The sequence below is a fragment of the Gambusia affinis genome, linkage group LG06 (genome assembly GCF_019740435.1).
Source record: "Gambusia affinis linkage group LG06, SWU_Gaff_1.0, whole genome shotgun sequence".
Lineage (NCBI taxonomy): Eukaryota > Metazoa > Chordata > Actinopteri > Cyprinodontiformes > Poeciliidae > Gambusia > Gambusia affinis.
In genome coordinates, this window is record NC_057873.1 from 11416712 (window position 1) to 11440495 (window position 23784).

General features: G+C 39.2%; 3 protein-coding genes across 8 annotated transcripts; 1 reads left to right on the plus strand and 2 right to left on the minus strand.

Moving 5' to 3' along the window:
- Positions 1 to 19: 19 nt before the first annotated feature.
- On the minus strand, positions 20 to 9411 carry LOC122832265 (TRPM8 channel-associated factor homolog). 4 transcript variants are annotated; one of them, XM_044118839.1, is made up of 13 exons: positions 8885 to 9411; positions 8016 to 8069; positions 7113 to 7883; positions 6529 to 6745; positions 6134 to 6425; positions 4778 to 5079; positions 4502 to 4676; positions 3669 to 3763; positions 3280 to 3490; positions 2016 to 2252; positions 1689 to 1912; positions 1440 to 1553; positions 20 to 1328 (listed from the first exon to the last, which is right to left on the minus strand). In XM_044118839.1, exons 3-13 carry the CDS (start codon positions 7757 to 7759, stop codon positions 1095 to 1097), a joined length of 2748 nt encoding a protein of 915 aa, XP_043974774.1. In that variant the 5' UTR covers positions 7760 to 7883; positions 8016 to 8069; positions 8885 to 9411; the 3' UTR covers positions 20 to 1094. The 4 variants fall into 4 exon arrangements, with proteins under 4 accessions (XP_043974774.1, XP_043974775.1, XP_043974776.1 ...); XM_044118840.1 differs by having other exon boundaries at positions 8016 to 8121; XM_044118841.1 differs by having other exon boundaries at positions 8761 to 9411.
- Positions 9412 to 10529: 1118 nt separating this feature from the next.
- On the plus strand, positions 10530 to 17096 carry LOC122832268 (polynucleotide kinase 3'-phosphatase). 3 transcript variants are annotated; one of them, XM_044118848.1, is made up of 18 exons: positions 10530 to 10903; positions 11861 to 11907; positions 12141 to 12404; positions 12515 to 12602; positions 12696 to 12778; positions 12879 to 12958; positions 13578 to 13635; positions 13731 to 13838; positions 13910 to 13981; positions 14088 to 14136; positions 14316 to 14386; positions 14784 to 14876; positions 15144 to 15240; positions 15324 to 15385; positions 15485 to 15594; positions 16029 to 16116; positions 16215 to 16282; positions 16490 to 17096. In XM_044118848.1, the coding sequence occupies exons 1-18, from the start codon at positions 10783 to 10785 to the stop codon at positions 16608 to 16610; spliced, it is 1680 nt and encodes a 559-aa protein (XP_043974783.1). In that variant the 5' UTR covers positions 10530 to 10782; the 3' UTR covers positions 16611 to 17096. The 3 variants fall into 3 exon arrangements, with proteins under 3 accessions (XP_043974783.1, XP_043974782.1, XP_043974781.1); XM_044118847.1 differs by having other exon boundaries at positions 12141 to 12195; positions 12274 to 12404; positions 12515 to 12778; XM_044118846.1 differs by having other exon boundaries at positions 12515 to 12778.
- On the minus strand, positions 17049 to 23723 carry si:ch1073-280e3.1 (complement C2). The gene is made up of 19 exons (XM_044118843.1): positions 23563 to 23723; positions 23327 to 23433; positions 22090 to 22237; positions 21821 to 22006; positions 21232 to 21414; positions 21011 to 21109; positions 20760 to 20902; positions 20532 to 20673; positions 20271 to 20405; positions 19751 to 19855; positions 19470 to 19607; positions 19265 to 19374; positions 19058 to 19187; positions 18573 to 18720; positions 18349 to 18422; positions 17817 to 17908; positions 17602 to 17734; positions 17476 to 17525; positions 17049 to 17382 (listed from the first exon to the last, which is right to left on the minus strand). Exons 1-19 carry the CDS (start codon positions 23612 to 23614, stop codon positions 17233 to 17235), a joined length of 2325 nt encoding a protein of 774 aa, XP_043974778.1. The 5' UTR covers positions 23615 to 23723; the 3' UTR covers positions 17049 to 17232.
- Positions 23724 to 23784: the final 61 nt, after the last annotated feature.

A 23784-nucleotide genomic window follows, 5' to 3' on the forward strand; every position in this document is an offset into this window, starting at 1 on the left:
TGTAAAGATGCAGTCAGGACACGCACGGAAAAGTTTAATGGCATGTCTGTGGATTGGCATCCAAAGCAAAATGAACATGAATAGACAAGCCTGGAAGGAAAAATACAGACAAAAAAAAGCAGAAACGTGTGTTTCAACGTGACCTCTAAGTTCTGAGACTCCATCTGAGAAACAGAACATGCTTTTATTACCAAAAAGCCTGAAATATTGGTGGTTATACAAGCCACACACATAAAAAAGAATTTTGCTGATTAACTTTGCATTATTTGGTCCATAATAATCCTTTTAATGAAAAGGTCTACTAAAATTTCACTTTGAAAAGCCTATTAAATGTGTCAAGAGCAACAAAAATGCACACAAAAACATAGGAAATGGAAAAAAAACAACTGAGCTGGAGGTCATCTTCTTCCTTGATATGCATTTATTTAATTTTCCTTTGAGATAAAGTGTTTTTGAATTGAACTGATATAAGCTAATATTAGCCCTGCAGCAGGTATTGAGATAGGTTCAAAAGTGTTTTTGTTGTTTTATTGATTTTTGATATGTATTGGCTTTTTGGATACTGTAAACGGACACAAAAATTAAGTTCTTCCAGCAATGATTAACATGTAATATTGCAATAAGTAAAACAATAAATTCATACACAAAATCATATGTGCATCCTAATATCATTTGTGTAGAACATGAATACATAATCTATCTATATCCCATAAGCACATTGGTCTTCCATTTGTTTTTTATCTAAGATACAATTGTCCCCTTGATGCCCCTTTCATAAAATCTTTGATGCCACATAGACCTAAATAACTCTTGAGATCCTTTGCCAAGGTGTGATGTGTGCAAATAATTCAAAGTAACAACAAAGTTTTGCATTACCATGTTTTATATTTTGCTCTCCTCTTCCCTAGGATGCCATATTAATAGATGAAAAGTGCATGCAATATATATCCTTCTCTTTTTAATGTTATAAATAAAGATGAAAAAGCAGGAAAATCTTCACAACTTTTAGCTATATTACCCCAAACTAAAGCTCGTCTAAAGGAACTGGTCCTCATAACCACGTCAGTGCACAAAAACAATCAACTCTTTGCCATTCAGACCATTGGATGATCAGTCCAAGCAGGCAGGCTGGATAGTTTCTGTTCAGTGGCCTGGTCAATAGGCCATCCCCAGGCTTTGAAGAATCCAGTCAGGTTCATGCTCACAGTCTGGGAGAACGTCTCTGCATACAGGTTCATCTTCCCTTCGTTGTCTCTGGGAAAGTTGTTCATGTTGTGGTAGGCAGCAAACACTTTCTTAAAGGCATCCCAGCCAAACTTCTCCTGGAGCTACAAGAACAAACCGGGGCCTTTACTAAACCATTTAATAAGATTGAAAGCGTATGTAATGGGTTGATGATTTTTTATTAGGTTAAAACACATTTTTGAACATTCTCTTACCTGCATGTATGTCTCCAGGGCCATCCACATGCTCCAGCTGCTGAGCTGCCTGCCCCCTTGTATATAGTCCTTGGTTCGTTGATGTCGGTTTTCCAAAGTCATCACTCCGTGAGCCTACAATAACCACAGTAAAACAAACTGTGTAGCAGAATTTCTAATTATAGATTAAATATTAAAATAGGAGTTGTTTACAAAATTTGCTTCACAAAAAAAAAAAAAAAACCTGTTTTAGGCACTGTGTTCCCTTACCTTGTCCCGTTTGATCCCAAACACCTCTTCATGCACGTACACTGACCACAGGTTGCATGTGCACTCTGTGGTGTGTGGAGGGAACTCCCAGCAGCCTCGCTGTTGGTTGTGTCCGAGCTCATGGATGGCACCCCAAATGCCGTTGTTCTTAATATGGTTAACATCCACCAACTCAGTTGCAGAACCCTTGTGTGCCATTATAGGATAACCTGCATGCATAAAACCTGAGCAAAAAATAAAATCCTTATCAAAGCATGGAGTACTACAGCACCGCTTGGGAGATTCATCAGGACAAAGAATGATGTGTGAAATTAGGAAAATACCAACCATGTGAAATTTGAACGTCTGCTACAAAACGCTCTTTCCGTGGAAATTTGTGGGATTTGGCAGCCAGGTCAGCGATGGCCTTCATGATGTCATTCCAGAGGACCGCCAACTTATCGGGATGATCAAGACGCCTGACGACATCAGAGGGTACAGTGAGGATGATGTTGTCAAACTCCAACTCCGCCCAAGGTGAAGGAGCTGTACTCAACAACGACCATTCAGCTTGAGTCGTAACACCTAAAAAAAAAAAAAGGTCTATTAAAACAGAGGAATGAAGTAACACACGTCATGCATTCAATTTAGCAAAATTGTCTCAGACGTTGGAGCTGGTATTGATATCATAACAAATCATATCAAATCAGAAAAATAACGTGTGTTTTATTTCCTTTTGTTTTGGTGCTATCTCATGTTAGCAGTAGGAGCTGATTTATACATCTATCTCCATTTTATGTGTTCAAACACAAAAGGAACATTTGTGTCACAACTGCAATATTGGATATAAAACATGGGCCTGCTTGGCTTATGCCATTGTTCCCAGCTGTAATTCCAGTTGAGGGGAGCAAACTTATTGAATCCCAATAGGGAACCTGGGAAATATGACCACTAAGTACAAAGACACTCAGCAGAAACACATAAAATGCACTACCACATGGGGAGTGTAGTCTGGAAGAGAATACAATGACTGCTGCTTATTAATAGGTTTTTGCTGTTGACCAGAAAAAGTTAAATAATAAGTTAAAAGGATATTTAGCTGCTTAGTGGCGAAAGAGAAAAACTCACAATAGGGACTCTAACGTATCCAAAATTGGATGAGATTTGTGAAAATAAATGGCTCTAGCAGAGTCAGCCGCCAGATCATCAGGTCCCCAGTGTGTGAAAGTAAGATGATTCTCAGGTAAGAAATGTTGTTTTCCCTTGGCATTTACGTCAGTACAAAAACCTCTGCTGATGTTCATCAAACTTTTTATTAAGTTAAAATAAATTTATTATCTACCATAATTATGAGTTTCTATTTGAACTTTCCCCATCTTATGAAAAGCATTAGCTTAAAGTAAATGTTGATGGAAAAGTAAGTGTAGACAGAATCCCAGTTTGATGAGAAGAAAAGTGAAGCTTTTGGCTTTGTATATTAACCTCTGTTCAGCTTTACACAACCAAGGTAGAGCTTGCATTTATAAAGTAAACTATAAATGGGCTTCCTCTAATAAATTGAGCTTATAAAGTTCTTTTCTAGTCTTACCAACCACTCAAAACATTTTCTCACCTGATTTGTAATAGGGCGCAGGAACAGCCATCTGTACAAAAGCCTCTAACCCTTGTGCCTGTGTGTTGGGTGGGGCCACAAGGTAAATGAGCCCTCCCCACAGGTTCGACACCTGGATCATCTCAGAGTTGACAGGAAAGCGTACATGGACACATGGAGCTCTCTTCAACTCTGCGGCATTCAGATAATCTGTTTGACAGCCTATCTGAATCTGTGGGTATAATAAAGTACAAGTTAAAGCTTTGAGAGGATGTTTCATATCCTCCCAAAACTTCTTTTAAGCCCCTTTCTTATTTTAGCATGAGCAAGGAATAATTGCAAGTATACGTGCAATTATGTCATATTAAACACTTCTGTGTTCATACAGAAACAGATTTTATGTAAAGTACCTGCCATCCTTTGTAGACGATCTCTGCTGGTATGGCCACATATGTCTTCATACCAGGAGAAAGGTAGAGACCTGTGCTGATCCACTCTTCTCCTTCTGATAAACACACACAAACAGAAAAGGTCAATGTTACCAATATCCATTTTAGTGTTTATTAAGAAATTAAACTTACATGCACTTTTCACAAACCCAAGGGTTTTCTAAAAACAAAAATCACAGTAAAGAAATTAGCTCATTTGACCATGTGAGTAAGCTAGCTTTGCAATGGATCATTTTATTGGGTGATGAATATATTGAACTGCAGTAATCAATACAAGATGGGATGAAAGACTGAACCAGTATCTCCATATCTGCTACCTCCAAACCTTCTGGTGTTCCACAGTACATCTGAAGTAAAGTTTATATCCTATGCATAGAAATTATATAACAAATTGAGGTGGGTATAGTACTACCCAAGGGCAACATTTACAGGACAGTAACATGATTTTCAAATTACCTCTGGAACAGGTCTCAGAGCATTAAATATGATGGTTTGTGATGTGTATTTATTTCAGTCCTCAAGGGGGTGCCACATAACTCAGTGTTAGGTCTCCATCTAGTTATTATTAGAATTCACTGTAAGAATCTTGGTCTAACTTTGTCAGAAGCAAAATTGTATCTTTTTGCTGATGAGTCAGTCACAGCTGCAGGACAACTGTTGTCCAAGCCAGTGATTCACTGCAGAAAACTTCTGTTGCTTTGTTTTCTCAAAAACAAATCTGATCGAATTTATATAATGAACTTGGGGAACTATCCATAAAGAATTTACAAACAAAAACCACACCACACACACACCTGCTGTACTGACATCAATTTTGACCCTGTGATTGTGGACAACTGGCAGCAGTGGATTGTCCTTGATGAGGTACGGCAGGAGGTCGTCTGGATGTGGACAAACCTTGTAAACCTCTGCCCCAATGTTGAGCAGAAGGTGGTCTTTGGGATTTTTGACAGGGCAATTCTCATTCACCTTAGTAGTGGAAATAATAATAAAAACTAGATATTATTGCATGAAACTGTTGGTCAGGGATAACTTGGTTCAAGTTTAAAAATATGATTGTTTCTACTCACCTGTGGCATGCCTGACTTTTTTAAGATGTCTGTGAGTGTTGCCACCACCTGAGAGTAGTGGCAGGAGTCATGAGCTTTCATGTTCAAGTAGGAAGAGCAGTCGCTGCCCAGCTTCCTGAGGAATTCCTCCTCATCTTTTCTGAGTTCTTCCTGCCCAGTTACATGCTTTGCAAAGCGGTGCAAAAGATGCCGGAAATGGTATGTATCTTTGATGGTCTGACTGGGATCCAGAGCCTTGTATGAACCTGCTGGAATAGTTGACTTCAGCAGGCTCAACCCCATTTGGTTTAGGATTTGGTTTCCTGCAAAACATTAAATGGGTCAGAAGTACCCAGGGCAACATAAGACAAACAAGCAGCAATGCATACAATAACATAATACTGTTACTTTGTGTAGGAGATCCACATGGATGGAGAAAACCTCCAAACTTCCTGATAAAAAGGCAACTCCAACACAGCTCAGCTAAGATTTGGTTATAACTTTTATAATATCTGCCATGAAACTTGCAATTCCACTATTGTCCTCATGGTGTCCTTATAACAAACTAAAACTTCTCTGACACATTGGTTTCAAAACAAAATTGTCATCAATCAGTCATGATTAAGTTCTTGTCCGAGTTTCACATACACAATCCTTTTCAACAGTAATTTCACTGTAATTGAATGCAATTATTTCTTTAAGTTCTTCTTTTTTGTCTCAGAATTAATAGATTTGAATATTTAAATGCTTTTAATTAGTTCTAAAGTCAAATTTGGTCCAGCCATCTATAACACCCTACCTTTTGAAGTACCAGACATAAAATACAATATGAATTATTTTAAAAATGACCAGATTCAGGATTTTGTCTGTCCTGTCCTCATAGCTGATTCATAATCTCACCCTGAAAATGTTTTATGACTTGTAATCTCAGTACATTTCTTCAGGGAAACAAAATATAAAGGAAAGGAAGGAAGAAATTAATTTTACTGAAGCACTTTCATCATTTTCAGTGGCAATGCACATTTAATTAGTAACCCATGACTCTGTTATCCTGCAATGACAATATAAAGAATTACAGGCCATGTCTACCAGCCACTCTTTAAAATAGGAAACATGACAGAGCATAGTATTCAAGTAAAGTAGATTTCACTGATCTTCTTAAGTCTGGAAAAAAGACAAAAACACATTCCTAAATTCCCCCTCAATTTAAAACTTTTTTTGTGTGTGACAAAATGGTATTTGATAAATATCGACAAGATGTGGATATTTATTTTGAGGCTTTCCCAATAAAGGTGCAAGGTGCTGCATATTCAGAAAGTAGAAAAGTGCTTGGCATTTATTTATGATGTTTTATGATAATTTATTCAGGTTTATTACCTCCAAATTCTGTCATTGGGTTTTTTCCATTATGGCACTGTGCCCAGTACCAGGCATGTCCTCCAATCAGAAGACCTCCTCCTTCTGCTACAAAGTTCTTGATCTCTTCCAAGTGGCTTTGGGGGTTTGATGGAGATACAAACACACTCAGGTCTTTCTTGAAGCCCGTCCTCTCTGTTTCTAGGCCTGAGTTGGTAGCTACAGTAAACCCATTTTCCAGTGCTACTCCAACAACGCCCCTTCGGCCTTCATCAAGCCAGTGAAAGGCATTCTTCCAAAATTGAGCATTTGCCTGGGTGTTGGGTGTTGAAAGAAAGAAAAAAAGAAAAAAACATTAACCTAGATGTTCTGATAAACCTTACAAAGTTTTAACACAACTTTCTCATTAACTTTACCTCAGCACTCAGAACTGCTTCATGTCCAGCAACGATGACCCGACCTTGGCCATAATAGGCTCCAGCCAAAAAGGCTGGTCCACCATTTGCTAGACCAATAGGAAATGCTAGTGGGCCATGGACCATAACCTCTGACGCTAGTGAACCATTTGGAATGGCGAGCTCTGAAACACCATGAAGTAAGAACTGCAAGTCGTCCTCAAAATCCTTCCCTATTCTGTATTTGAAAAGCGGAGTGTAAAGAAGTGTTATTAAAAATGAAAGACAGAATTGGAGCTGATATTTATGTCAGATTCAGAAAGGTGGCAGCAGTGTACCAGTTCAATACTAAATAAGGGGTTGTTGACTATTAACATAAATGCAACTCCCTAACAATTGGTTCTACTTTTAAATTGAGTGATTAAAAAAAGTAAGTCATCCAATGGCTTAGTTAAAACTTAAATATTTTCTAAGCTCTTAAGAAACAAATGATATTAAAGTTTGAAAATCAAAATGAAAGCAAAAAAAAAATTATTCAGACCTTTTAGGCTAAAAATAAACAAAGAAATTTAAAATAAATTAGAAAAAATAGAGTGCATGCTCACACTACAGCCATGTAGGAGGATGGGATCTGTGGGTAGACTGGAAGGTTTTCCACCTCTGCTGGATTCTTAGAGAAGTAGATCCCTGCAACCCCAGACACCTTGTTTCCATCAAAGTGATGCAGTGTATTCTCCTTAGGGTGATCTGCAGCCCAGCTCCACGCCTGGCCGGCTATCAGCACCCCTCCTCCAGCTTTCATAAAGGCCACCAAGTCTTTCGGGTCAGCACCAACGCTGTACGCATCCGTCACATACACACCGGTCGTTAGATTGCTATTAAAATTCCCCACCACTTGTGCTTGGAAGGTGGACTTGCTGAGGTTGTCGCTGATCACTGTGACGCTGTTGTGCACAAATACAGAAGGGTCACCTGATCCATCACCCCGCAGCCAGAGCAGGGCATTCTCCACCAGAGCAGGAAAGGCAGTCAGGTAGTCTTCATGACCCAGAACAACAATCCTCCCAGCACCATACAGAGAGGCAGCCATCAGGACTTGACCTTTGCTGTTCATGGCTAAAGGAAAGGCATGGTCTCCGATCAGCAGCAGGTCGCTGGGGACACAGAGGCCACGAAAGTCCACTTCCCTCACTCCTTTCATGAGAGACAAATAGGCTGCTTCATGGTTGATTTGGCTGGTTGGGTAAGACATGATGTGATCTAGTTATGCTTGATCAGTGAAGAAAATTAAGGATAATCTCCAGCGATGCCTTCAGATCAATTTGTCAACATCCAGTTTAGCAGCTGCTCTTTGATGGATGAGTGCAGTTTGAGGGCTACAGGAAGAAAAAATATTAAAGCACAAACCAATAGTGATGGAAACTGTGACAACTGAGTTAAAACACAGATATGTAAACCCACAAAAATAAAAACTACAAAGATACATCATTGTAATAATATTTACATACCTGAAAGTTACATGTATTTTCTCTTAAGTAGATGAGTGGTTCACCAACCAACAGCTGTCGGCACAGTAGCAAGAATGTAAATGAAAGCAGAGCAAAGAGTGATCATCTGCAGAAAAACAATAAGGCAGGACAAACATAAAAGGAGCCACCCAGGATAAGACTTCTAGCAAGACCTGTTTATCATGGTCTTGCTAGATGAACAGGTATCTGTTTATGGAGGAGTATCTAATATGGAGGAGTATCTAATATTTGAGGCTGATGAAAAAGCTTGGATAAAGAAGATAAAGAAACACACCCTGTACATAAGCTTTTTGTCGTTTTCAATAAACATAAACGCATTTGGAAGAGTTGTTTGAAGATACTTAATTCAATATGCACAGTTAAGAAAAACGTATGTAGCCACGCCCGTTTAAAAACTACAGTGTATTTTATGTATATTAAAAAATTCACTGTATTCACTCTTGATGGTATTTTTAGTTGGGTAGGAGACTGTTTATGCTGTCAAACGCACACACAACACAGGGATCTTTAAAAATCAAACCAACTAAGTTTTCTGCCTGTTGTCCTGTTTTCCCATTTGACTGGGCGGGGGATTCAATGATACACCCGGAAATTCTTTTGACTATTTAAATGCGTGTATAGTCAAATAAACAACGTAAACAAATACAAGATCATAACTCAGTACATTTTTATAGGATTTAAAAACAACAAAAAAGAGCCAGGCATAAATAGTGGTAAAACTTACATTTTGTATTGCGTTTCACCAAGTCATTGCGGAACCCCTTAAGCTTACCGCAAGTTTCTAAACGAGCCTATTTTAAAGAGCGGCCGCAAACACGAAAAACTCTTACAAACTACGCTTAACTCACCAACACCAAGAGAGCATAAGAAATCGTCCTGTTTCCTTTCCTTTGCGCTCTGAAATAGATGGCAAACAGCTGAAAGCTGCTTCACGAACGTCGTCCTCGCAGGTTGAGCCGGGGTTCTCTAATAACCGGAGTGGCCGACAACAAATGCTCAAGAGATTGTAAAAATTGTGTGATACGTGTAACTGTTAAAAAAGCGGTATTTGCATCTAGTTTTAGTTGCGTATTTAATATTTTTGCTTTATTAAACATTATATATTTCTGGCTTGCAGCTTTTATCTCACTATTACGACAAACAAACATTTGGTTTTTTTTGTTTTGTTTTGTTTTCCATGACTCCGTGGTTTTCCTGACTGGGATCTGGAACCTTATATTTGGTTTAGGAATTAGTTCCCCGAAAGACACAGAATTAAAACATTTTTTCTTGATAGTGTTGCTTCCTAGGTACACAAAGAAACCTTATCAAAAATCCTTCCTCGCAGCGGCTGTAAGACTGGAATCATCACTGCTCCAAACAAACTCCATAAATGTTTACATTGATAACAGTTTTTTCAGTGCAAATAAAATTCCTGCTTGTACTTGTATTTATTTATTTTTTTACATTTTATTTGACGGGTTGTGAATAAGACTGTCATGACACCGTCATAGACATTATTTAACACGAGTAAGTCAATATTTATGACTTGTCATAAAGTGTCATTCGGTAAATCATGACAAAGTTGACATTATTCAAAATGTCTGTTATGGTAACTTGACATTAACCAAGAAATCGTGATCTGACATTCATTTGTTGTAAAAGTATTACTGATTAAACTTTAGCTTTAATAACCTAAAGCTACATAATCTTTAAAATATGAAATGTCTGTTCAACAGTTTGCTTCACAATAGGCATACCTGAAAGTTAAAAATGCATTCCTGCTTCGGTAGAGTGCTTCAACAATTGTCAACACAGACACAAGAATACAATTGAAAGCTGAGCAGGGTTGGATCAGTCAAAATATAACAAAAAGAGGAGGAATGGCAGAGATAATCTGGATGGAAAAAACATCGTGTCAACATTCTCAGTGTGTGACTAGTCCTCTGTTTACAGGCGTTACTTGATCCTGACATCAAGTAAAACCTGTTTATTGTGTGAGTCTTCATTTATTTGAGGTTATAATAGAACAAGTTTAGCATGTAAAGAAACACACTCTGCCCGTGAGGTTTTTACTTCTTTTGGGTTGTTTTTTTGTTGCTGTTATTGTTTGTTTTTTCAAACAACATTTTAGTTTTTAACGAACTGTACCACTGTCGTTAGGAAAAATACAACGTACCGATATGTCATAAAAAACACAAACCAACCAAGGTATTTGGCAAGTTTATTTAATTTCATTTATTTATTTATTTATTTATTTATTTATTTTTGCTTTATCAGAAAAAGTAGATTTTCATCTGACAGGGTGGAGAAAATAAACACACATCCGAACAGTTTCAAAGTCTTTTAAAGACGTTTTACCGCATAAAATGAACACATTTTACAATGCACAAAACTATGACTCCAAATATACAACTCTAACACTAATGAAATGTGAATGTAAAGAGTTAAATAGTTATAAAATTTATATTCCATGTTGCATATAACTTGTCCGTCATTGGGGAACACTAAAACATAAAGCACGTTTCTACACGAGTCTAGTTGGCAGACGCACCTCCTGCAAAACTAGCTTGCAACTAAACAAATCACAATTTTTGCAGATTTTGAACGGGAATTTTTTTTTTTCTCAGTTTAATTTTCTTAGCCTGAACAAATCTTTAAAGCAGACTCAAAAACGCCGACGAAACAGGGCGTAAAAGAACGTCCTATGTTTGCCTTCCTTGTTGCTCTAAATAGTTAGTAAAAGTAGCTGAAAGCGGCTGCACAGATGTCGTGTGCGCTGGTTGGACCTTCTGGGATCCGGATTCCACTGGAGAACGGACGGGCTGTGATTCTGGGCCGGGGTCCGGACACTGGGGTGGCCGACAAGAAATGCTCCAGGCACCAAGGTGAGGCAGAGAGAAACTCAACAACAAAACGTTGTTGGCCTTAATATCAAATGTTTTAATGTATTTATTGATGTACTCACTAAGATCTATATCAGGAGGGTACATAAAGGAGAGGAAATGTAGTGTAATTATTATACTACTATAATATAACATAACATTTTAATATAATGTCATTTTGTTCAGTGTAATTTTGGCTTTGCCTTTTATGTTAGTTACTGAAGGGAATCTGAAAGACTCAGTACCACTTGTATAATGAGTGAAATGGAGTTTGGGGATTTCCTTGATAAACAGCCTAAATCAAAGGAGACTTATTTGGAAATATGTCTTTAAATTTACGGAATTTTAAAATGCAAAGATTATCTGATGCTTATTATGAGATTAAAAGTGATGTTATTTCAAACGAGTATTGTCAAATAGGGTAAATATAATTAATTTTAGATTGATCTTGGTGCAATAAGGTTAAAAGATGGGGTTGGTTCCTGCGGTCTGCATTTAAAGGGAATAAGCTGCTCAGAATTAAGAAAAACATGCTCTGTGCAGCTCGAAAATAATTTCTTATAAACTAGTCAAAATTTGACTCAAAATATTCCAGTCGTATGGCAAAATATGTTTTTATTCTGCCTTAGCAACATCCCTGTATTGACTGTTAAATATGAATCTGTGCATAGAGCATTATGTCTGCAGGGCTTTAAATCAGTGTTACTTGAGGGAAACAGCCAAATCAGTTCATGAGCTGTTGTTTTCCTCTAGTCTCTGTTAAACATGCAAATAGGCATATTTTAAAAATACTGATAGCTTAAAAAGATTATTCTCCTATCTTTCATGTGTGTTTTGCTTTAATATTTGTACTCTCTGTGACTCATTGTACCTATGTTTGAGTAAGCCACACCAATATTATATATCCCTCCTCTGTGATCATGTGCCGTATCCATTTTAACAGCCTTGTGTTTGTTTCAGTGAAGGTGGTGGCTTGTTATGCAGAGCAGGATGTGGTTGTTACTCAGGTATGGGAACACACCCACCCAGAGAGGTATCATAATTATCCACAATTAAAGCACCACTGTCAGGTTGTGCAAATTAACACATCAAGTTAGCTATTTTATTTCTTGAGAAAAGCCTAGGTCAGCACATGTTTCTCTTTCCCCTTACACACACCCTGCTTATCTTGGAGTCATTAAACAAAGTGTTACCCTGAAGATTCTCCAGTCCAATGTCCACATGTGCCATATTTTTGCAGCTTGGGCCAAATCCTAGTTTCCTAAATGGCGAGAAGCTGGGTCGGGGTCAGTCAGGTAAACTTACCCATGGAGGTACCCTGTACCTGGTCAACCAGAGCCACCCATTTACACTGGACGTCTCTCTGAGCTCAGCTTACAGCATGATACAGAGGAACCTGAAAGTCTCAGATAAGACTAAAGGAGGTAGAAACAGGACGGAGGCTGAATCCAGTCCGTCTCCAAAACGCAGTATTAAGGACTTCTTTTTCGTGTCTCCCTCTAAGGTAAAACATCTTTTTTTTTTTCCTCGTGCGTCTTATCGATTTATGATGCACCACAAATAAATTTATGTGATTGTGAAAGTGATTGTATGTATATATATTTTTTTGTTCAGGCTTCTAAAAGGCAGCTGAACACAGAGATGGCCCACCCTGAGGTGAAGCGACTGAAATTAGATGAGCAGGATGAGGAGGAGCAACTCTGTGAGGAAAAGCTAAAGGAGCTGCAGGAGTTTGCAGAAAAGAACATGACAGAGGAGAAAAAAGACACCCATTCTTCCCCGTCTTCATCTCCAGTAAAGGCATGCGTGAAGAGCAGCTGGCAGCAGACAGGAACCCTCATGTTTTACACAGCTGCAGGAGTGAAAGCGAGCAACAAGGTGGGGAATGATTCCTTTTTGGAACAATACACAAGATTTTCTGGTGTGTTTGTGCTATGTACTACTAAACTTGGTTTATACCCTTGTTGTTTGCTTTCAGATTGCTGGGTTTGATATTGATGGATGTATTATCACCACCAAATCTGGAAAAGTCTTTCCCACCGCACCTGATGACTGGAAGTATGTTCATTCTCCTCCACGTGTTCTTTGATCATTGTTTCTCTTTTATTTCCAATATGTGCAGTTCCACATCTTCTGTTCTGCCTCCTACAGAGTCTAGCAATGCATAACTTTTGGACAAGTTCACATTTTTTGACTTTGTAACCACAAGTGTCCATGTATTTTAATGAGCTTTCATGTGATAGACCGAGTCGAAGTAGAGCATTGTTTCAAAAAGGTTCTGGTGATTGTGGCAAACTACTAGATTGTTGCCACAACTGCCCTGGAGCAATCTGACAGAGTCAACTTGGTGTTTCTAGATTTTATTTATAATTCTTAAAGTAAATTATGCTGGATACAAATGCCAACCGCACTTCTCAGATATTTATTTTTATTGCAAAATTATAAAACATCTTTTGGCCATGTGATGGGGGCGGGACATGAGCAGGTCCTACCTCACAACTCATTAAATGACGGCTTGTAAAAAGTATCACCCTTGCCAGCAGTAACATTGTGTTGGTGTATTACTAAACAGTTAAATCAACTTTGTGGTTGTAACATGAACAATATACAAGAGTTCAAAAACTGTATGTGTTCATCAGATGTAGATTATTTAACTCTCATTATGTGAATTTCCTAGGATTCTGTACCCTGAGATTCAGCCCAGGCTGGCCAGCTTGCTCAAAAAAGGCTATAAGGTGCGAAGGATTAAAACATCTGCACTGGTCGACTTTAGAAGAATAAACCTAGTGGACTGGTGTTGGATTTCACATGCTTGTGTAACCTGTTGCAGGTTGTTTTCTTCACCAACCAGCTGGGGATCACTAGGGGCAAACTGATACCAGAGGTGTTCAAGTCTAAAGTGGAGGATGTCCTCACCACGCTGCAGCTGCCTGTGCAGGTTGGTCCCAGGTTCTCTGCACAGATTCCTTCAGCATCAAGCAGCGACTGATCTCCTGTTCCACGCTGCAGGTGTTTGTCGCCAGTGGCCCTGGTGTCTACAGGAAACCCGTGATGGGAATGTGGAATCACCTGTGTGAGAAAGTGAGTACACACCTGTCACACCTGATATATAGCAGCTTCACCACCAGAAACCAAAGAATCAATAAAAATTTTGTTGCATGGCGTCTCTGGTGTATTTCCTGGCCAGGCTAATGATGGGGTGGCTGTCGACAAGACCCAGAGTTTTTATGTAGGAGGTAAGTCAAAGCTTAGGTGTGTGGCTTTGATGTTGATATAATAAATATTCTCTCTTTTCTGTTTATGTTTGATATCAAGCATAGAAAACTCCATTGCTTAACCATATCATGCGTCAGTTGAATCTGTAGCGGTTCATAACACCCTCCCTCCCTGTGTCTGACCGTCTCCCTGTGTCTAGATGCTGCAGGAAGGCCGGAGAACTGGGCTCCAGGCAAGAAGAAGAAGGATTTCTCCTGCAGTGACAGATTGGTAAGAGCTCCCTACTTCTGCCTTCCAAACAATATTTCTTGTCCTTCCTTACATCCCATCTTTTGTCCTCTCCTTCATTCCTTTCCCCTCTCTGTCTTTCCACGGTTTCATATTTTATTTTTGTGTCCTTCTCTCATGTTTGTCTCTAGTTTTTGCAGGTTCCATGTTGAAAGCTGAGTGTAGAAATATTTGCTCTAAACTATTTTATTTAATTTATTTTTTTTGCTTGATGATTTTAGAAGGTTGAATCTGGAAAATTTTGACATTTTTCCATGGAAAATGTGTGGGAACTTTATCCTCCTGTCACTTCCTGTCTCCACCAAGTCTTTAACATCAGGTTTGATTTCAGTGAATAGATTAGTGGAGCGTCAAGCTTTTTTTTTTCCTGTTGTTTCAGTTTGCGCTGAACATTGGGCTTCAGTTCTACACACCAGAAGAATACTTTTTAGGATGGAAGAGCGCCCCCTACAGCCTGCCTGACTTTGACCCTGTGAGTACAGCTTAGTTCTGAATCCTTTTTTTGGTGTCACAGATGTTTTTCTGATTCATCATGCCTGAGTCATTTCTTCTGTTGGGCTTTATTCTGGCTCAGCATAAAACCAATCAGGGAACCTGTGAAGCCCTAATTATGTTAAAAGGGAATGATCAATATGTTTTACAAAAATCTTATAAAAGTCCAAGGTCGACAAGCCTCTGCTGGGTAGATATATAATATAATCTGTGTGCATCTTAATCATTGTCTTTCATTCTGAATTAGCGGAAGCTCGACTCTAGCTGCAGATTGTTCGACCCGCCGTCCGCCTCACTCATCTGCACCAAGACAGAAGTTATTGTTGCCGTGGGTTACCCTGCAGGTACTATCTGGAGGGGCATATCACCTTTCTGGTCTGTTCATCCGCCAACACCCTGATATTCTTTTTTTGTCTTTTCTTTTCAGCTGGTAAATCCACCTTCTTCCACACCCACATTGTTCCAAAGGGCTACGTCTACATCAACAGGGCGAGTAGATCCTGAATATTTCAGCTCAGCTAACTGAACGAGTCTCATTGTGCTGGTTTTCAGTTCATTAAAACTTGTTTCCACTCCCGTCTGCATCAGGACATGCTCGGCTCCTGGCAGAACTGCGTGTCGGCGTGTGAGCGAGCTCTGAAGGAGGGCCGCAGCGTCGCCGTGGACAACACCAACCCAGACCCAGAGTCTCGCAAACGGTAGCTCCGTTGCAGCACCTCCCAAGTATTTTCTCTCTGTTTGTTTGGCTGGGTGTGTCGCTTTTATGTTTCAGTTTGATGAACACAAGCCACTTCACTGGGTCCACCTTTACGTAAACAATCTGCAGGAGAATCATGTCACAAATCCAAATTATTTAACACAAACAGTTTAGTTAATGTTTGTGTTGGAGGAGTGTTTGCTCTACTGTCTAATTCAAGTCACTTTTCTCATGACTGATGATTTCAGGTGTTAATTATTATTCAGTAATAAGGCTATGCAGTCTGCATTAAAACATTAAAGGTGACCTATTATGATTCCATGACAAAGGTTAGGAAAGGTCTATGTTTGACATAAAACATGTTCATTCTATTATTTTTTACATAATAAGTCTTGTATTATGAGAATAAACTGACCTGTGTGGGGGTTTCTGCAGATACTTGGACGTGGCCAAGGCAGCAGGAGTGTCCTGTCGCTGTTTCTTCTTCACCGCCACCTTGGAGCAAGCCAAGCACAATAACAGGGTATGACCAACTTCACACATCCCCTTTTTCTTTTTTTAAACACACGGCTCAGTTTAATCCTGGTTGTGAGGAACCTTGTCTGTTTTTACTGTTCTCAGTTCCGTGAGATGGCTCCATCTGACAGCAAACACGCCAAGGTCAATGACATGGTTTTCCACAGCTACAAGTGAGTGAAACTGGCCTGCAATGATGGCCTCGGTCATGTTGCTCAACTTTTTTCTAAAGCCAAAAGGCACATTTGCATTTACTAGCAGCTCATGTGGACTGAAATAAGTATTTTTGCTCAAATTGTGTCCTTTTTGCTAAATTTGCTTTAAATTTAAAACATGTTTTATGAATTAACTGATGTGATCTGTCGTTTGTTTTTGGACAGGAAACATTTTGTGGCTCCAAATCTCTCTGAGGGGTTCTCTGAGATCCTTCAAATCCACTTTGTTCCACACTTCAAGGATAGACAGTCTGAAACTTTGTTCAGGCAGTTCTCTGAGGGGTGACCGGACTCCTGCAGCTGGTTCTGACAACAATGGATAACAGATGAGACCTCAGGAAAGACACTGGGATAGACCTGCAGCTGATAAACAGTCTGCTTATTTAGCTCACATACTAAGCTATTGAAGCGATTATTTTAAGCAGCAGTGATGTCAAGCAGATTAGCTCAGGACATTTTATTGACATAATGTTGCAAGAAGCATTTCAACATAACAGAGACACTTTTGTCTACATGTTGAGTCTAGAAATAAATTGTTAAAATGTAAGAACAGACGTAGATTTTTATGTTTTACTTCCATTGCTCCAAATTTTCACTGTTTCCACTGGACAATAGTTCTTCCTACCTGAATAATGGTGTGATTAATGATATCATGTACTGACAAGAAAAGTTGAAAGGTTTGCACCTGAAAATGTTCAGAGTACAGAAACATTAACACTCAGAATAAAGTTTACATTTTATTTTTCAACTGTTGAATAAAATTTTGTTTCCATTTTAAGATTTTTATTCAACAAAACTATTATCTTTCTGGAATGATCTGCACGATGTAACAATCTGCATTAAGTCAGGTGTTCATTAGCATACAGTGAACTGTTCTACTCTATGGTCCTGGATCTGCTCTCTGGCTCTTAAGGAAGAAACTGGATGTCCTTCCCCAGGTGCTGTTTCAACCACGGCATTAACTTGAAGAGGTCGATGTGAAAGTCTCGAGCGTCAGGAGAAGTTCTGCTCCCCGGGATTTTACATATATCTATGGTGCCCCAGCTCAGCACTCCCACCTATTGATAAAAACAGAAAATAGTTTGGTTCTGACCACACAACTCATGATGATCTGACTCTTCTTTTTTCCCCCTATTTAAAAGTTTTTAGACCTGAAAGAAGCGCTTCCTTTTCTGCAGATACAGGGATCCACCAGAGTCGCCTGTAAAAAAGGTGTAGCTGTTATTTGTGTCCTGTACTGATCTCTGTTGCTGTCTTTGAACTGGAAGATTCCAGACCTGGGCAGCTGATGCCATCCTGATATTCTGCAGTACCTCCAGAGCAGAGGAAATTTTCAGTCACGTATTCGTCTAGCGCTACATTTGTGGGTTTAGTTAGTGTCACCCTGGCCTTTTCCACACAGGCAGGCCTCTGCAGAGAGAGAAAACACAACAACACTATTTTACCAGGAGGATTTCTATCAGATTTATGATGATTGGTCAAGAAAACTCACCTGATTCTTCAGGTGGATATGAGTTTGTTTCCGTTCTTTGGCCTTATGGATGAAGAAGGCAGGAGTCGGAGTTTGTGAAAGGAGTTCCTCCCCTGTTGAAACATGCTTACAGCTTTATGTTTATGAACAAATACGAAACAGCCAGGCTTTCCCTTCAGCTTTTACATGCTACAACACACCTCTGTGTTTTACTGTATCTAAATGGGAAACAAATTAGTTGATCATGTAGAGGAAAAAAAAAGTTATTGAAATGCAATGTTTCCAAGAGACTTTATATTATCAATTTAATTTAAGTCTGGACCACTTTAAAACAAACTAAGACATTTAATTTTAGCTCTCTGTGTTAAGGGTCGTCCTGGTGAATTTGAACCACCACTCTAGTCTTAAGTCTTTTAACACAGTGCTCCTCTTCAGTCAAATTTTATTTGTATGCACATTTCAGCAACAAGGCAGTTCAAAGTGCTTTACATCATAAAACACAAAAACCAACTAGCATTACATTTTTCCAAGTGCCGTCATAAAAGTTACTTACTGTGCTGCTCACAGGTGGAGTTGATTTTTTTCATGGCTCGAGAGGCCGCGATGGTACATGGCAAGCAGATAGGCCTGTTGTAAAACATTTTATTTAAATCGATCTCACATTAAACTACACCTGTATGCATTCATAATTAAACATGTTCCACCTGAAGAAGTTGTTCAATCAGACGTGTGCTGACCTGAAGCATTTACAGATTGCTTTACTGTCAACTGTCTCACCTGGCTTCCCAGGATAACGGGATTTTCTGTTTTGTCTCTATCAAAGCTATATCATAGTCATAAAACTCTGAGACATTCCTCCCTTTCAGTTTGCGGGTGTTGTAATCGGGGTGTGTGATCACCCTTATGCCGTCCACTACTCCTCCATCTGGAAACCAAAGACACTGTTTACTATGTCAGCATAAAGGATTTGAATTCAGTATAATAACATATGTTCACCCTTTCCAAGACATTGATGAAGATGATATGAATGAAAAATCAATCTGTTTATTTCTAGACATAGATATTTAATATAAATACAAACTTAATCTTGTGGAAAAAGTGTGATATTCTTGCATGTAGTTTTGCTTAAGCAAAGCTTTACTAAATTAATCTTTGACGACTTAAATATTAATCTAAAATAAATGTCATTTGTATGAGAACATTTCTTTTTACAAGACTAAATATTTGCCTTCATCTACAAGTTGACGATTTCAGCTCCTTACCATATTGTATTTGTAGCTGATCTGGGACTCTGGTTGTGCTCACTTTGCCAAAGCAGTGAGCAGCTGTCAGCACCCAGGTCTGGCTTATAATAGATCCCGTACAGTGTAATTTACCACGTGGCCATTCGCTCTACAGGGAGACAGAATTTATTTAAGATTACAGCCTGCTTTAACCAATTTCTTCTAAATGAAAGAGATTGCATTTACCGATAAGAGGATGACGTGCCAAGGCCTGGTGTAGGCTTTCACGCTGCCTTCTATCTGGTCTTCAGTGATGTCTTCCTGAGCTATCCCGCACATTGTCACACTTTTGTCACCTGGTAAATAGAAAGTCATAAATTTGGTTCCATTTAGAGACAAACCGTGTTAAGGAATGTGTTTGGTTTTGCGCTGAGTGAGAGCTGCTACTCACTGATGATACTGTTGAACACTTTTCCCAGTAAGCCAAAGTTTTCCAGATTGAAGAAATGCGTCTCGCCACTTTTCTTTGAGGCCAGAGAGTTCAACTCATCTTTGTTCACTTGTTCTCCAACACCAAACACATAGACATCTGGAAACATCAAACTCCCTTATTTTTATGTTTTATTTTTGCACTGATAATTTTCTGACGGTGTATCTGTCATTTCAAATTTATCAAATAAAGTCTTTATCACAATCCTTGTTGTGCATTAATATCAATTCATGTAATCCTACCCAGCAGTTTCTCATGTGTATGATCGTGTTGTATGGTGCTGTAGCCCAGTATGCTCCGGATCCTGTCCAGAGCGGCCTCGGGCTTTTTCCCTGTGTTGGAGTAACCTGCAGGTAAAAAAATACAACAAAAAAGAAACATCACAATTATTGCAATATCTCTACTACAATATTTCATTTTGAACCAAGAGTTTTTTTTTCAAAAGGGCTTGTCTCATCGCTATGGTAATACAGGTAAAGCATTTTATTTCTTTAGTTTCCTTAAAAATAAAACTTGCAAGGTGTCTTGAAGCAAGCCAGCGCAAAGGACAAGCTTGTTTATAAAAGTAAACAAAAGGACATCAAACTCAATCAGGTAAAGTCAAGTAAAGGACCATGGAATAGAATATCATGATGAAGGCCTCAGCAACACTCATCATCATCGGGGCGTGATGTATGTGCTTGTTTTTGTGTGCAAGGTCAGTGTTTTGTATTTTTCTACACTGCTGATCTACAGTTGTGCTTGAGATTCTTGAGTTTTTACCATCGGTTTCTATGATGATGATGTTCTGAGTCTCATTAAAACGGTTCTTGTTTCTGTTTTCATTTAAGAAGCTGATTGTGTTCATGACATTTTCCAGAGCAGAGTAAAGGTTGGTGCCCGTCTTACGGCCGTGACCTGCAGCAGAGAATGAAACTGGTTAATTTTTCTAAAAAAAAACACTTGGTTGATTTTGTTAACTCTCCAGGATACTGGATGTGATTTTCGGTTTAATTGTAAAGTTTACAACACGCCAAGTCCTACTGTGGTAGTCGAACTCCATCAGAGTCGATATGACCTCATCAGAATCCCCACTTATATCCGTATCATGGATGCTGACAATGACTTTAGTTGCGCTGGCAAACGACAACACGTGGAAATTCAGCTGGACGTCGTAGCTGTCCAGCTAAAAGGACAGAGGGTAAGATTCAAAGACCCAGACTGTTGTAGGATGTTATTGTAACTATAACCCTGACTGTGTCTCATACAAACCTTTCTGATCAGAGCAATGGTTGCATTCCTGGCCAATTCAAATTTGTCCTTCTTGATGCTTCCTGATGTGTCCAGCAAAATGTAGACGTTCATACGACTGACTTCACCCACAAGAAAGCTTCGGCCAAACGATCTGGTAACATCTTTTCACACACAAGCACACAATTGACATTTTTTCTTCCACTTGAACATGACTTTTTTTTAAAACATAAAAACAACTTAATGTTCACAAAAAGAATAAATAAAATAACTTTTCTTTTTGGAATCCGGAGAGAGAACATCCATCACGCCAGCCAGTGATCCCGCCATGGCCGCAGCCACGGAGCTGGGCGTGTCAAAAGTCTGAGGGGCTGCAATAAAGCACAAAAGGACTGAATGTAGGAAAAAGCTGGACATTCTGTTGCTGGTGGAGTTACAATGTTTGAGTTTAGTGTGTGAGCTCCTTCTAATGGAAAATAACAAAAGTTATCACCTTGGCACCTTGGTGATGAGCCGCTCCACTCCTTGTTCTCCAGGCAAACCCTTTCAGCCGACCCAAGCAGATGCATTCCAGCTTGACATCGGTAAGTCACTTTGTCTTCTATCTGGAATCGGTCCCCTGACCTCTTGGCCCCCGGGGGGATTCCTGGGTCTCTACATTCACTGGCTGCAAAAACTATAAACATACTATAATATATTATATACTATGTAGTATATAATATACTATATTTTTTCTGAGGCTGCACAACATTGATGTGTGTGTTTATAAAATGTTGAAAATATATTTTATTCTTTACAAAAAATGATCAAGTGCCTTGCAGAATTATTCATACCTATTAAGGATTTTTATGTCACATTACAACAACAAATTTTAACTTTGTGGGGATTTCATGTGATGGATGAAATTTCGTAGAAGTTAAAAGCAGTTATAGACCGATATCTAAACTTTGAAAATCTCTGTTTTCTGAACAACCTATCATCTGAGAATGGAAAGCATAAGGCCTAAATCCAAACCTACCAAGACATCACTTTCCACCTACAGCGTAGTAGTCCAATGAGCAATATTTGCATTGTTTCCTCACCATGATTGCGACAGACTGGAGTGGTGCCGGTCCATTCTCCAGACAGCGTGCAGTTTCTTTGTTCTGACCCGTGAAAGGAGAAACCGCTGTGGCAGGAAAAACTCTGCGCCATTCCAACTGGGAACCACTGATCCCTGGGCCAAAAGTCGCCATTGTCCAGCTGCAGTTGACCCGGACACATCATGTCTGTGTGTGTGACAGGGAGAGAGATGGGCTTCCAGCAGACGAGGGAGGACGCAGGTGGGGATTCTTGAAAATAAAAACGTTACCTTTGCAACTGGGCCGGGACACAAGCCTGCCACTGGGCAGTCTCATTGGTGACCATTCTCCATCAGCACCACAGATCCTGTTGCTGACCGGGTGTGGGAATTTCCCTGGATCGCAGTGATAGGTCATCACACTACCTTCCATTCCTTCCTGGGGAGGAAATACATTATTTCTTCAAGGGTAAAACCAGGTACAATTCAATACATTAGGTTATCATTGAAAGGTGAAAATATTTCAGCAAACTGATTCAAAGTGAAACTCATTCATTATACCTCATTGTAGCATCCAAACAGAGTGATAACACCTTTTCATTTCATCACAATAATTTAGACGATTACGGCTTACACTTAAGAACAACTCAAGGTTTAGCTCTCAGAAAATTCGAATATTACATGTAGGTAAAAAAAAAAAGATTTTTGATGCATAAATGTATAATATGGTCTTCACTGGCTGACAGTCGCTAACATCCTCCTCAAAGAAATTAAGCGACTAAAGGTGGCTGCTAGAGGCTTTCTTTTCACAGAGTGCTCCATTCAAGCACACTGATGGGAAGTTAAGTGGAAGACATTTTTTTATAGTGCACACGCAACATGGATAACTGCTGTCCAGAGAAAATTATGAAGTCCAGTAAAATGTTTTCAGGAAATAAAAACACATTAACTGCAGCATCAGAGCATTAAGAGTCACCACACACACAAAAGGACCAAGTCAGTAGTTTGCAACTCACAACCAGTCTCAAGTCTTTCACTTGAGTCAAGTCCCAAGTAAAGATACACAAATTGTAAATCAGGTTTAAAGTCAAAACATATCAAATTCAGCCCACAATTATTGATATTGCTACCTGATAGTATTGGTCAACATCAAGTCATGAAGTCCAAAGCTATTCAAATTGTTGACCAGGAAATTTTAGAACACTTTATGGTTCTTTCTGATGACAAGCTTCATGCAGAGGATTTTATTTTCCAGAAGGACTTGAGGTCACCTACCCACACTGCTAAAGGAACCAAAACCTGGGAGCCATAAAAATCAACCCTAACAGAAAATAGAGCTAGGAAATGGTCACTCAGTAGGTCATGAATTTATGACCTTCACTTCTTGAACTAATTCACTGAAACCTATTAAGTTTTTGACAATTATTCTAATTTGTTGAGATGAAGATGTTGATGTAAATGTGACACCTTATTTAAATAGCAGTGTGACATTGCTGTGATAACGTGGGGAGCAATTCATAATCCTCACCTCTGAGTATGTGACATTTCCGCCTTTGATCGTCTCTGTGGTCGAGCAGTTCAGAGGGCCTTGGTCATCGTACGTTTCGGAGTAGTAGTCAAACTCTTGTGGAGCCACTGGAGCACAACAGGTTAAAAATGTTTGAGACAAACACGTACCTCTACACACGCAAATACAACCAGTCATTTTGCACAAAACAATCTCCATCTGGTGTTGCAAATATTGAATAAAACTGACATACTCACCCTCCAGGACGGCGATGGAGACAAGGATCCACAGTGCAGATTTAACACTCATGATCAGACTCAGCAGAGTTCAGTTTCTCTGTTTTGAAGAAACCACTAACGGACCTTCTGAGTCGTCCTGCAGTCAGAGGCTTTATTTGATGACTGATTACCCATTAACATCCAGCTACCAAACGGGGACAGAGGTATTGAGCAATTTAGGACAGAAAATAGATTTCAGCA

What these genes read in the sequence shown, in the direction of transcription:
- LOC122832265 (XM_044118839.1), bottom strand. Translation starts at nt 7,759, where the DNA reads ATGTCTTACCCAACCAGCCAAATCAACCATGAAGCAGCCTATTTGTCT. An exon ending in TCCTCCTACATGGCTGTAGT is followed by an intron (nt 6,746 to 7,112) that starts GTGAGCATGCAC and finishes TTTCAAATACAG; the next exon opens with AATAGGGAAGGATTTTGAGG. An exon ending in TCGTCTACAAAGGATGGCAG is followed by an intron (nt 3,491 to 3,668) that starts GTACTTTACATA and finishes TTATACCCACAG; the next exon opens with ATTCAGATAGGCTGTCAAAC.
- LOC122832268 (XM_044118846.1), top strand. Translation starts at nt 10,783, where the DNA reads ATGTCGTGTGCGCTGGTTGGACCTTCTGGGATCCGGATTCCACTGGAG. An exon ending in GGAATCACCTGTGTGAGAAA is followed by an intron (nt 13,982 to 14,087) that starts GTGAGTACACAC and finishes TTTCCTGGCCAG; the next exon opens with GCTAATGATGGGGTGGCTGT. An exon ending in ATGGTTTTCCACAGCTACAA is followed by an intron (nt 16,283 to 16,489) that starts GTGAGTGAAACT and finishes GTTTTTGGACAG; the next exon opens with GAAACATTTTGTGGCTCCAA.
- si:ch1073-280e3.1 (XM_044118843.1), bottom strand. Translation starts at nt 23,614, where the DNA reads ATGAGTGTTAAATCTGCACTGTGGATCCTTGTCTCCATCGCCGTCCTG. An exon ending in CTCCATCGCCGTCCTGGAGG is followed by an intron (nt 23,434 to 23,562) that starts GTGAGTATGTCA and finishes GTTGTGCTCCAG; the next exon opens with TGGCTCCACAAGAGTTTGAC. An exon ending in GGATGGCATCAGCTGCCCAG is followed by an intron (nt 17,526 to 17,601) that starts GTCTGGAATCTT and finishes CCTTTTTTACAG; the next exon opens with GCGACTCTGGTGGATCCCTG.